Raw genomic sequence first — 14393 nt, 5'->3', positions numbered from 1 at the left:
TGGCCTCTTTTTGTTCCTCGAGTAAGGTGTCAAATTTTAGGTATTCAACCAGAGGAGTCATCCATCCGAGGTTTGATCCGGAAACTTCTAAGACGTCTAACTTAGTATCTATCTTCATAACTGATGGTTCTTAGAGAGTTTCTTGAATCAGGCTTCTATTGTTTCCTTCGGGTTTGGTACTTGCTAACTTGGAGAGGGCGTCTGCTTTGTTGTTAAGTTCCCAAGTTATATGTCTGACCTCGGTTTCGGGGAATCACCTAAGATACTCCATAGTTTTTTCTAAGTACCTTTTCATATTTGGGTCTTTGGCCTGTTATTCTCCATTAATTTGAGAAGTCACAACTTGAGAGTCACTAAAGACTACTACTTTGGTTGCTCCAACTTCTTTGGCTAGCTTTAGTCTGGCAATCAGAGCTTCATATTCTGCCTGATTGTTGGAGGCTATAAATTCAAATTTCAAGGAAACCTCTATTTGAGTTCCTTCCTGATTAATCAATATTATGCCTGCACCACTTCTGACTTTATTGGAGGAGCCATCCACATACAACTCCCAGGTTGTGGAGGTCTCCTCTTGATCTCCTACGTACTCGGCCACGAAATCGGTGAGGCATTGGGCTTTGATGGCTGTCCGAGTTTCGTATCTCAAGTCGAACTCGGATACTCTATAGCCCATTGAACCATTCTGCCCGCAACATCCATTTTTTGAAGGATTTGCTCCATGGGTTGGTTCGTCCAAACTCTTATAGTGTGAGATTGAAAATAAGGCTGAAGCCTTCTAGATGCGAATATTAAGGAATATGTGAACTTTTCAAGTTTTTGATACTTTAAAATAGACGGGACGCTGTCCGACTGATGTGGGCGGAAATTGGCCGATTAAGAATTTATAATAATAGAACAGCGTTGTAAGTATAGTTCTTAACCAGCAAAATTCGCTTATCAATTTAGAAAGGTTGTCACAAAATTAGAATAAAAATACTGGGAGTATGAATCCCAGGTCGTCTCCCAACGAGTTGACAAAAGGGTGCTATCTTATTAATCACGAGTTTTCTGAGAATTTTTGAGAGTTGAATAACAGGAAATAAATAATTGGAAATTAACACAGTAAAAATTAAAAGATATTTATGTATTCGAAATAAAAAGCCTTGACTGAGAGAATGATTAATTGGAAGTTCTTTCCTTGTTAGAATTCTCTCAAGTGTAGTATAAAGAGGTTGTTATTTTTACTTAGTTAACCCTTACTAAATAAAGGAAAGTCAAGTGATTGAGCTAACTCTTATTCGCAAATCCTAGTCCTCTCCCTTGGGAAGGTCTAGCATTAGTAAATAGAGAATTAGCCAACAACTTCCAATTTAACTAATCACTTGAGCATTTCAACTCTAGGGTCTCCATTTAATCAACCCTCCAGTCAAGTTGGAAGTCTACTCCATTGACATGAAAATTACTTGCACATAATTAAAAAGGGAATAAAAGGAAGACATGATAGACAATAACTAAAATTTAATTAAAAGTAAAAGTAATCCTTTGCATTAATAAATTCTAAAAACAATCCAATTGTAACTCTGAACAAAGATTAAGGATCTGGAAGAGTAAGGGAATAAGAAAACAAACTAGAATAATAACTTCAACGGAGGTAATGACTCTTCTCAATATCCCAAGCAAAAGCATAAAACTAAAAATTATGAATGTGTAGAAAACCTAGAGAAAGAGTAATTTCTCTCTAAGATTCCAATCTAAAAACCTAAAAACTATGCTAATGAGAATGTCTGTTGAGTCTCTGCATGTTCCCTGGCTCTAGTCTGTATTTCTGGGCTGGAAACTGGGTCCAAACTCGGCCCAAAATCGCCCCCAGCGTTTTCTGTAATTTCTGCAGATCGCGCATGTCACGCGTACGCGTTGCTGGTCATCTTCACATTTCACGCATGCGCGTAAGGCATGTGCACGCGTCGTCGTGCAAAACTCCAATCCACGCGCAGGCATCAGGTACGCGCGCGCGTCGCTGTGTAGATCTTCAAATCACGCGCACGCGTGATCTATGCGTGCACGTCGATGCTCGCTAGTTATCTCCTTTATTTCTTGTGCTCCTTCCATTTTTGCAAGCTTCCTCTCCATTCTCTAAGCCATTCCTGCCCTATAAGGCCTGAAAACACTGAACACACAGATCACGACATCGAATGGTATAAAGAAGGATTAAAATACCCAAATTAAAGGCTTAAGAAGCAAGTTTTCAACCATAAAACAAAACTAGGAAGGAATTGTTAAACCATGCAATTCGTATGAATAAGTGTGCAAAGACTTGATGAAACCACTCAATTGAGCACAAGATAAACCATAAAATAGTGGTTTATCACCGACCTCATCTTCCCGTATTAGTACTGACGCTACAGCTTTCTCGGCGACAGCTAAGTATAACACGAGTTCTTCCCCTGCTTTTGGCCGGGTAAGAATGGGAGGTTGGCTCAGATACCTTTTGAACTCTTGAAAAGCTTCTTCACATTCAGAAGTCCATTTGAACTGACATCTTTTTCTTAGTAGAGAAAAAAATGGTAGGGATCTTAACGCTGATCCTGCCAAAAACCTGAATAGAGCTGCAAGTCAGCCGTTCAACTGCTGGACTGCCTTTAAACAGGTTGAGATTTTCATCTCCAGGATCGACCTACACTTATCGGGGTTATCTTCAATCCCCCTTTGTGTTAGCATGAATCCTAGAAATTTTTCAGCCTCCACTGCAAAGGTGCACTTATCAGGATTTAATCTCATCCCATGCAATCTTATGGTGTTGAAGACTTGCAAGAGATCGTTCAGGAGGTTGGCGCCATCCTTGGTCTTCAACAACATGTCATCTACATATACCCCCATTAATTCTCCCAGGTGAGGTGCGAACACCTTATTCATTAGCCTTTGATATGTGGCCCCTGCATTTTTAAATCCAAATGGCATGACCATGTAGCAATAATTCGCTATGGGCGTGATCAATGATGTCTTCTCTTGGTCCAACTTGTACATCAGGATTTGGTTATATCCCCTGTAGGCATCCATGAATGATAAGCATTGATATCCTGAGCTGGAATCTACTAGGGTATCAATATTGGGTAGAGGATATGGGTTTTTTGGACACGCCTTATTAAGGTCGGTGTAGTCAACAGATATCCTCCATTTGCCATTTTGTTTCTTAACCAACACCACGTTTGCCAGCTAGGCCGGATACTTGACTTCTCTAATAAAGCCTGCCTCTAACAGGGCTTGTACTTGCTCTTCGACCACTTGAGCCCGTTCAGGTCCTAGCTTTCGTCTTCTTTGTTGAACAGGTCAGGATCCCGGGTGAACAGCCAACCTATGTAACATGAGTTCGGGATCTATCCCAGGCATGTCAGTAGCTTTCTAGGCGAAGAGATCGGAATTTTCTTGTAGGAGTTGTACCAGTTTCTACTTCAGATCCTCTTCTAAATTAGCTCCTATGTTGGTCTTTTTCCCGATCTCTTGCCTGATCTGTATTTCTTTGGTCTTTCTTCCGGGTTGTGGTCGTAGTTCTTCCTTAACTCGTATTCCTCCAAGCTCTATGGTATTGACTTCTTTGCCTTTACCTCTTAGGTTCAGGCTTTCATTGTAACACTTTTTCACCAGCTTCTGGTCTCCTCTGATGGTAGCAATCCCTTCTGGTGTTGGGAACTTCATGAAAAGATGAGGGGTAGAAACCATTACTCCAAGCCGATTTAGGGTTGTTCTGCCTATCAGGGCAATGTAGGCAGAGGCTACATCGACGACAATGAAGTCGATTCTTAAAGTCTTAGATTTCATGCCCTTTCCAAAAGTTGTGTGCAGGGGAATGAAGCCTAGTGGCTTAATGGGAGTGTCCCCTAGTCCGAAGAGAGTATTAGGGTAAGCCCTTAGGTAGCGTTTGTTTTGAGGTACTGAGATAGAGACTAGGAGACTGAGACACAGTATCATGTTTGTTGGCTCAGAGACTGGTACTAAAATTTCTGTCTCTGTCTCTAAAATTTCAGTTTTCAGTACCTCCAAAAAGTAGGGACACAGGGAACTGAAATTTTTAGAAACGGAGACTGAAATTTTAATAATATTTTATACCTAAAATACCCTCATTTCAATTAATTAATTCCAATTCTATCCTTTGTGCAAATTAAATTAGAGTTTTATTTTTGTTTCAATTTCTGTCTCTCACTTTGTACTAAATAGAATACTGAAATTTATTTCAGTCTCTGTCTCTTAGTCTCTGTCTCTCAGTCTCAATCTTTCAGTCTTTGTCTCTCTACCAAACGCTACCTTAGTTCCTTCTCGTCCAATCCCAATTTATCAAACTTCTTCGTCCGTGACTTTCATCTCTTTTTCTTTTCCCATGATTGTCCGACCTTTCCATGAGATATCTATCTAGCCGACCTTTCTTGGCCAGCTTTTCTATCACATTTTTCAAGTCGTAGCAATTATTAGTGGAGTGTCTATACAATTTGTGATATTCACAGTATTCATTATGGCTTCCCTCCTTTTTGTTCTTAATAGGTCGTGGGGGAGGAAGCTTTTCAGTATGACAAATTTTCCTGTAGACGTCGACTAGAGAAACTCATAGAGGAGTGTAGGAGTGGTATCTTCTGGGCCGCTCGGACCCGACTTCTTCCTTTTTCTTGGGCTCCCTTTCCTTTTCTTTTGACTGGTGGGGGTGCCCTAGCCGCCAACTGGGTTCTCGTAACCTGGCATTTTCTTCCATATTGATGTACTTCTCAGCTCGCTCTTGTACGTCACTCAAGAAAGTCGGGTGTCTCTTTGAAATGGACTGGGAGAAGGGTCCTTCTCGAAGTCCATTAACGAAACCCATTATCACAGCTTCAGTAGGCAAGTCTTGAATTTCCAAGCACGTCTTGTTGAATCTTGCCATATAGTCTCTCAGGGATTCGCCTACTTCCTGTTTTACTCCGAGTAGACTGGGCGCATGCTTGACTTTGTCCTTCTGGATTGAAAAACGTGTGAGGAACTTGCGTGAGAGGTCGTCAAAGCTGGTGACCGATCTGGGGGGGAGGCTATCGAACCACTTCATCGCTACCTTTGTCAAGGTCGTTGGGAAGGCTTTGCAGCGGGTAGCATCCAAGGCGTCGGCCAAGTACATCCGACTTTTGAAATTGTTGAGGTGGTGCTTCGAGTCAGTCGTTCTGTCATACAGATCCATATCAGGGCTTTTAAAGTTTCTGGGAGCCCTAGCCCTCATAATATCTTCAATGAACGGATCTTCTCCCCCTAATGGGGTATCCTCTCGATCGGTACGAGAACCCTTATTCGGAGATTGGATTCTATCCTTAAGAGCTTTTCTTCAAACTCATTTCGTCTCTCGACTTCTTTCCTTGGGTTTCTCTCCGCTTCGCGCTGTCGTTCCAGTTCTTGTTCTAGCTGTTCGAGGCGACCTTGATGGCCATGTAACAGCCCCATGAAGTCGGTAGAATGAGGTTGTCCCTACTTCTCTGACTGATGAACCACAAAGGAGATTCTTATTTGACCTTGAACGATTGAGGGGCCCTCACCATGTGGTCCCTCGGTTCTTTGGGGAGGAACTATTAATGCTTGGTCGTTATTGACCCTATCTTGATATTCCTATTCTGATTCGGATGCAGTGTGTTCGTCCTCGTATTGGTTATTCGCCATTGTGCGTTGATCTTCCAGGTCCCCAGCAACGGCACCAATGTTCCGGGATTTACCTAGAACCGGATGATTCGACTCGAATAGATGGCCCAAGCATTAGAGGAAGGTGGTCTCCGACTTGCCTTACGTCTGGGAGCCGCCGTCCGAGTTGTGTATTTGAAAGAATGGGGTGGTACCTGCAAAGACACTCTGATACCTAAGTCAGCAAGGGGGCAAGCATGTTTTTAGAGTATTGGAACTTAGGTTTACCTGTGTGTCAGTGTATTTATAGGTGATGAACTAATAATCACCATTGAAGTAGTTCCACTTCTGATGGTGGATAACCATTCCTTTATTTTAGGGTTGTTAAGATCTCTCTTCTAGAAGTGGGTGAGAGATTTAAGGAGGCAGTTACTTATTTGAATAAATGTCATCTGCCAGTTCATGTCGATTTCGACCTCTTTGGGGAGGTCGGGTGAACAATGAAGGTCAACTCTTTGGATTGGGCCTTTTTGATTTAATTGGATTTGGCCGTTGCATTGAGTTGGGATATGAACATAAACTAACCTTTTTATATCTTTATTATATGTATAAATATATTAGAGATAATAGTTTATTGTCTAATTTTAAAAATAACAAGGGAGTAATTATCATAAGTTTATATTTATAAAGTAGAAGAAAATTTTATAAATATTGATATCCAAATCTGTATTTTTTAATAAGAATAAATTATTATTTATACTCAAAAGATATGTATACTGACAAATGTATTCATATAAGAATCAAACGATAATTGTAACTATCGAAGATGGTCTCTGTGTGCCAAAAGTATCGAGACGTTGATTATATAATTGGTCTGTTAGGATATTTTTGACACAAAAATTATCTTTTCGATAATTACAATTATCATTTTATTCTTATACAAATGCATTTGTCAGCGTCTGTATATTTTATGGTACAAATGATAATTTATTCTTCTTAGTAAAGTCAAATCTCAAAAGTTCATTCTTCGTAAGCACTTTACAGTTTACACTCGAGATCGTATAAAACTACGTAACCTTTTACCTCTATATACGTACATAAATACAGACGACGCTACAGAAACGCGGAAAGATTCAGAGCGGAACAGAATATCAAACAACTCGCTTTATCCCTTCCTCCGACATCGAGTCCGACTCGGTGGGCTTCCCTTTCAACTTACAGTTACATACACTATTTAACCATTTTTCCCGCAACACATACACAGACACTGCCACAATTACACAAACATTTCTCTCACAATACACACAGTGTTAGAGAGAGAGAGACACACGCGCGCACTTAAACCACAAAATCGAAATCGTTTATTTTCAGTGCCAAGCGAAACGTGCATTTTGTGTCGTTTAATCCCCGTCTCCGTCGTTTAATACGACGGATCACTGTGACACGCCGTTTTCACAATCCCCGCCGTCGTTTCGCGATCTCCGTCATTGTTGTCGTCGTTGTCGTATTAAATTATAGCAATAACAGTTGAAAACCCCAAGGAACAGAGCTGGAGCCGCTACAAGATTCCAAGCAGTTGAAGGCTCCGCCAGTCGCCGCCGCCAACGGTCAGATCCGTTATCGATCGCCGTCCTCCGCCGAGCTCTTCGACGGGCAGTCCAGCGGGAACTCACCTCCGTCACACGCCGCCGACCACAACTCGTCGGAATTCGAGCACTCCGGAAAAATGCTGAAGCGCCCTGGCCGCCAGGAGTCCCTCGCCGACAAGATCTACCGGTTCCGAGCAACGCTGCTCGTGGTGTCGATCCCGCTTATCCTCATCACCTTCGTTCTCTACATGATGCCTTCTTCTTCGTCCAATGAGTCCGTCGCAGAGTTCACCCTCGTCAACAGGAAGATTTCGCCGGAGAAGAATCCCGGCGGATCCTATGCCGTTATCTTTGACGCCGGCAGCTCCGGCAGCCGCGTCCACGTCTTTCACTTCGATCAAAACATGGATCTCGTCCACATTGGAAAAGATCTCGAGCTCTTCATTCAGGTCAAAATTAAATTGCTGATCTGTTTGCGGCTTTTAGATCTTGCAGTTTTCTTTTTTTATCTTTTAACTTAATAGTGTTTGATTTTGTGTATTTTTGCAGATTAAACCCGGTTTGAGCGCGTACGCTCAGAATCCGCAGCAAGCAGCGGAATCTCTGGTCTCGCTTTTGGATAAGGCGGAGAGTGTAGTTCCAAGGGAATTGCGATCCAAAACACCAGTGCGAGTTGGGGTGAGTGTCTTCCTTTTACTGCTATCTTTTGTGTGTTAGTTTTGCATGAGTTTTCTGAAGGAGGCTTGAATTTGGATTTGTTTGATAATGCAGGCAACTGCTGGTTTGAGGGCTTTGGAAGGAGATGCATCTGATAGGATCTTGCAAGCGGTGATTATTGCTGTGTCCCTCTCATGTTGAATTATTTAAGCAGTTAACCGAACCTTCTCATTGATCTGAATTTCATTGATTTAAGGTGAGGGACTTGCTTAAACAAAGAAGCAGCTTGAAATCTGAGGCCGATGCGGTTACAGTGTTGGATGGAAATCAAGAAGGTGCTTTTCAATGGGTATGACTTGTAAACTTAATCTTGTTTGTACCATTATGTATCCTGAATAGAGGAGGATTGTCAAGCTTTTCATTGACATAGAACGGATTGATAAATCTGAGACCAGGTTGGGGACTAGAGGAGCATCGGCTTTCTATTACTTATGTAGGTCATAGAGCATATTACTAAAATTATCCCTTGATTTACCTGATGGTGATTGTTGTGGTGGTTGTGGGATTCGAATTCTATACAACAGGGTTTAGTTGCTAGTGGTTGGGCAAACTAGATCCAAATGCCTCCTGGTCAAACTTTGTCCATTTCCAACCATAAAACAAGCAAGCCTATAGGATGTGAATTCTCCAAAAAGAATGAAATGTTTTAGAATTACTATACTTCAGTTCATTGGCAGTCCACTTTAATTGCTGATTCAGTCTATAATGAAATAGCAGTCAGATGTACAATCGATACTATTACAGTTCGAGTTAGTGCATTTTTTCTATAATAAATATTTTACAGGGAATTAAATTAAAATTAATGTATCATTTGTAAAGAAAATTTGAGATTTGGGGGGTTCTCCGCCACTGGCAGTGGCTAGCTTGGTAGTCCTATCCTAGTTGAAGCAACCTTTTAACAAACATGCCCCCGGTATCTACTATCATGATGGGGAGCATGTTTACAACTTAAACCAACTACATTGCATCTTTTGAAAAACCTGCAGGCCGAAATTGAAACATTAAACAAACATGCGGATCACTAGTGTGTTTTTAATGTATACTAGGCCAAAAGCTATTGTCTACAATCGCATCTTTGCTGGGTTTCAAAAACTGTTACGGCAACTTTTACAACATGATTTGTTTGAGTTTGTGTAGTGCATAAAAGTTGAGCCAGACCTGTTTTGACAGCTCCAATTTTGCATCCAAATTCCAATGGATTGTGATTGCATCTATTACTCATTGCCTCGGGGAAAATGAAAATACGGGTGTGGAGTGTTACTCGCTCTACGATTTTTGGGTAATTTAGTGAAGCTTGAATTATTATCTATTAATGCCATTCTGCATAATGAGAAAATATTTTTTGTAGTTGAAGAATGGGTTAAAAAGTTTGCTGGTTTACATATATTACTAGCTCTTCCATGGAATATCCGCTTGCAAATATTCTCTTAACATGCAGAAGTAGAATAACCTGCTTCTATGCTTGCTCTAGAGAGTTTCATTCTTCCTAATTCATTTTGATCTCCTGTTCCGTATAGGAACTTTTCATAATTTTATCCATCCTATTTGTATGATGGAATTCTTCTTTATTTTGACATGCAGTCCTTGTTGAAAATGTCTAGCTTGTGAGTAATCTTAATGCATGCACTTTGTACTTTGGATTGTAATTGCATCACCTTTCTGCGACTCTATGATTTTCCTCTGTAGCTTTAACTTGAGTTTTACCTGCTCCATATTCTCTTGAATTAGTGAACGCTTTGTTAACCATTTTCTTATTGATCCAAAATGTTTTAAAGCCTATTAATATTTTACTAACGACTGATGTATGTATAATAAGATTTTTCCAGGTAAAATTGATTTTGTAATTTAACTATTATCTGTTGATTTGCAGCATCAATTTTCATATATTTTCTTTAATGTAATTTAATATTTTAGTTATTAAAAACTATTCAATCTGAATTAATATAGTGTTCATATTAATTCAATTTTCCTAATTATTACTATAGCAATCAGCCAACGTTTAAGATCCCTTACTATTTTTGCAGGGTGTGATTTTCGTTTTTTTTTTATTATTAAAGAAAGTAAGAGAAAGAGAAGGGAATGGATCCTCTCAATTGGAACTCAATTGTAAAATCCAATTGAGAGGGCTGGTTTAAATGAGAGTTGTCTTATATAAGACTGATATGATTTAATATGATCCTCTTGCATTAATGATCTAGACCAGAACAAAAAGTCATGTGAGCATTTTAAGTGATCATCTAACCTTTTGATAACTTTTGATCCTGCCAACCATGTATGGTTATATGTTTATGTGTAAATGTGTGTGTTATGTACTGAGCCAATCAGAAATTAAGGACCTAATTGTAATTGTGTGGGTTGGGTAACTAACTTGCCTAGTTGGGAATGGGAAGTGAGGAGGGTGAGCATTCTGTTATGAGAGAGAGGGGTGAGAACTATAAAGGACTATGGGGAAGTAGTGGGAAGGGGTTAAAAAAAGAAAGAAACAATGGGATCAGAAGCTAGGAGAGAATCAGATCTCTCGAATACGTGATACTTTCTTACACCTTTTTACTAAATAATATAAACAAATACTAGGAAATTGGGTGATATCTCATTGATGAACTCCATCTTTCCTTGCCCTTTTATTACTGCTTCATTCTTCTACTTACTCTAGAGGCCAGGTTCTTACATTGTTAAGTACCTAAAGAAAGTAGGCAACACAACTTAAAAACTAGCTATTAAGGGGAAGACTACTCTCCTTAAATACAACATCAAGCGTCTCATACCAACCGATGTAGGACTTTAGGCACTCTATAATACCCAAGTCCCTAACAATACGCACTCTATAATACCCAAGTCCCTAACAATACACCGCCCTTGGAAAGCCGAGTTCTACAGTGGCTTCACTCTATCTACGCTGACCAAGTGATAGCCACCTTGCTACTAGCTATCCAGCCTATGGGTAGCCCTTTCTATGACGCTCACAACCAAGGCTCCGATGCCATTCTAAAGTACCTAGGAAAGTGGGAAGCTACACCTTAAAAGCTAGCTATTAAAGGGAAAGAACCACTCTTTTTAAATACAACATCAAGCATCCCATACTACCTGATGTAGGACTTCGGCCATCCCATAATACCCAAACCCCTAGCAGTGTGTGTGTGTGGCATCAGGAAATTATTATTTATTTTAGATCTCCAAAATTTAGAAAATAGATTTGTTTAAAATAACAGAAAGACCAAATTACTACAATAATTCGGTTGTTGGGTACAAAATTTTGAGTTGCAGCTTTGAGGGAATTAGGATATTGTATATTCTATCCCTTCTAAGAGAAGATTCAGTAATTTGTTGATCTGACCTGGTCCTGTTTTTATTTTAGGTGACTATCAACTATTTATTGGGAAATGTAGGAAAAGATTATTCAAAGACTGTTGGTGTAGTTGATCTTGGGGGTGGATCTGTGCAAATGGCATATGCCATTTCAGAGACGGATGCTGCCATGGCTCCTAAAGTATTGGAAGGAGAGGACCCATATGTTAAGGAGATGTTCTTGAGGGGAAGGAAATACTACCTCTATGTTCACAGGTTTCTACTTACTCTTGATATGCTATTTTGAGATGTTATCTTCTACAGCTTCTAGGAGCATTAACTTTTGGACCTGAATACTTCCACCTTTTGGTCTTTATCATGATATATATTCAGATATATAAGTTTTCCATGAGTACCATGCTCCAAGGCTAATATATTTTATAATGTTGTTTCAGTTATTTGCACTATGGTTTACTAGCAGCCCGTGCAGAGATTTTAAAGATGTCTGATGATGCAGAAAACCCTTGCATCTTAGCTGGCTTTGATGGTAAATATAGCTTCTAATTTTTGTATGCTTATTGTTTGTTTTGATGCCCCTTTTTCTTTTAGTTTTAACCGAATAGGGACAAGAAGCTCTTGAAGTCAGTTTTTGTTCATATTATTGTCATATGTATATATTTTCCCTTTGCACCTTATAATTTTGATAACAAGTAAATGTTTCAATTCTTCTTAGGATCATATAATTATGGGGGAAAGTCTATTAGGGCCTCATCTTCCCCTTCTGGTGCAAGCTTAAATGAATGCAAAGGCATAGCTCTTAAGGCTCTCAAAGTTAACGAGTCGACATGTACTCATATGAAGTGCACTTTTGGTGGGATATGGAATGGTGGAGGTGGGGATGGACAAAAGAACCTTTTTGTTGCCTCGTTTTTCTTTGATCGCGCTGCTGAGGTATTTTATCATTTTATCCAACCTTGGAACAATTGCTGATAGTCGTCATTTCTAATGCCTCCTGTATGGCCATTCTAATCATGCTATTCATTCACAGGCTGGTATTGCTGACTCAAACTCACCCGTTGCAATAGTTCGCCCAGCAGAGTTTGAGGATGCAGCTAAGAAAGCTTGTCAAACAAAACTTGAGGATGCCAAATCCAGTTATCCACATACTGAGGATGGAAACCTTCCATACATTTGCATGGATCTTGTATACCAATATACATTGCTTGTTGATGGATTTGGTAGGTTTTATTCAGATGCTTGTATAGTTGTGCATGAGATGGTATTCGTGCGAAGTCTGAGTAACAGTGTTGTCTTCCTGCACTGATTTCTTCCATTTGTTGGCAGGTATCTATCCATGGCAAGAGATTACATTGGTGAAGAAAGTAAAATATAATGATGCCCTTGTTGAGGCAGCATGGCCCCTAGGCAGCGCCATAGAAGCTGTATCATCTACGTAACTGATACAAATATCGTCTAAATTGTTGGGGCACGAGTTTTATATGAACGTTGTTGAGCCAAAATACTGCCATCAATTTATGATCAGAAATTGCTTTCAGGCTGAATTGACATTGGATATGAATATGAATTGTGTCGACATTTTGGGAATAATGGGAGAAGGTTAGCTTCATTAATTTTTCACATGTAATTAATTCAGATTATACCACCTGATTTATGGCCTTGGAAGATTCATTCGATTCATTAGTGCATCTAGATATATGTTGTTTTAAGAGATGAATTAAATGGTGATACTTATACCATTTCATTTTTGTTCTATAAATGATTGTATCCGTGGTAATAGTCAATCCTTTCTTTTCTCTCGTTTGGTTGTTGAGCTTTAGCAAACGTTAAGCATGCCAGCCAGTGGAGTATCAGATAACTCATCGTTGTTTTACTCATACAATTAATTCGCCAATTGATACAAACCACAATGGCACAGACTCGTTAATTTGGTGTGATGTTTAAAATTTTCTCGATACTTCTGGCTGAGCAACATAGCATTTTATCCACTTTTGATTGGTGAATGTCAATTTTTTTCATTCGTTTCTATAGTACCTGTGGTGGGTGTCTACCAGATATCAAAATGGTGCCTTACTTCATATCACGAGCCATGATGAGTCCCGTTGGAAGTGAATTCATTGATTGCTTAAACTATATCTGCTGGGATGCAAGTTTTGAGTAGGATTGTAATGAATCTTCCATATACAAAATAATATGCTAATATCTCTCGGAATCAACCACTTATTTTGTAAGAAGCCTCCTAGATATATGATATTACTTGAGGGGTTAATTAGGCACGTGAAAGAAGCTGTCAGTCTCATTAGAACAATGGAAGCTAACAATGTTACTCCAAATTTCGTTAGCCTGTTACTTACAACTCCCTCTTGAAGCTTTTCTACAAAGCCTGCAAAATGGATGAAACTAAAGAAGTCTTTGATGCCAGAAGTATTTGAGCTTTTGGAGAAGACGAGGGAAGTTGGGAGTTAGTCATGATATATCCTGGATTATCAATATCTGTTTCAATAATGTTAGAGAATAATTTATATTAAATTATAAATGATTTATTTTTTAATATTATAATTTTTATCATAATAATAAAATTTTAAATTTAATAATTATATTAATTCTTTAATTGAATAATATATATAATAACAAAGAATTATTTGACACATAATAAATTGAATTTTGGATATATTTATTATTTCAATATAATAATCTTCTATTAGAGACAAATCAATCATGTGTTTAGTTTTGTAATTCAAAGTTGATGTTGGCTAAATATATCTAATGTATAAGCGATATCAAGTTGTAATCAAAATATGATATCTTGGGAGAAGGTTTTTACGGACACTAGGTGAGAATTATGGATAGGAGCACGGAAATGCCACTCTTGAGAAGGGAAATTAAAGATCGTAGTGCTTTCCTAATTAAATGACTTTGTTTACGGTTTTTGTAACTAGACTGAGTTAACTCTCGCTTAGCTGTCTAAGTAGTACTGCCTGTATTCTAATATTATTTGCTGCTTGCAGCTTAAGGACGTGTAACTCTAAATATCAATATTTGCTTGAATTTTCTGCTCAATAGAAAGACTTCAACTCTCAATCTCAATAGTAATGAAATCAATCTCTTTAGGGCTTCTGACTTCGAAAGTAGAAGATAGAGTAAATGCTGTTGTTGAAGGCCTTCTCTTGAGGATTGATGTGT

The 14393-nt window shown here is 39.0% G+C and overlaps 1 protein-coding gene across 1 annotated transcript; it reads left to right on the top strand.

Moving 5' to 3' along the window:
• Positions 1–6690: 6690 nt before the first annotated feature.
• Positions 6691–13009, top strand: LOC112754915 (apyrase 2). The gene is made up of 9 exons (XM_025802739.3): positions 6691–7639; positions 7740–7868; positions 7962–8018; positions 8104–8196; positions 11263–11468; positions 11648–11739; positions 11926–12143; positions 12241–12430; positions 12537–13009. The coding sequence occupies exons 1-9, from the start codon at positions 7328–7330 to the stop codon at positions 12647–12649; spliced, it is 1410 nt and encodes a 469-aa protein (XP_025658524.1). The 5' UTR covers positions 6691–7327; the 3' UTR covers positions 12650–13009.
• The last annotated feature ends 1384 nt before the right edge of the window (positions 13010–14393 follow it).

The sequence above is a fragment of the Arachis hypogaea genome, chromosome 16 (assembly GCF_003086295.3).
Source record: "Arachis hypogaea cultivar Tifrunner chromosome 16, arahy.Tifrunner.gnm2.J5K5, whole genome shotgun sequence".
NCBI classification, from domain to species: Eukaryota; Viridiplantae; Streptophyta; class Magnoliopsida; order Fabales; family Fabaceae; genus Arachis; species Arachis hypogaea.
The sequence above is the reverse complement of the archived record's forward strand: the minus strand, read 5'-3'. Positions and strand labels throughout refer to the sequence as shown.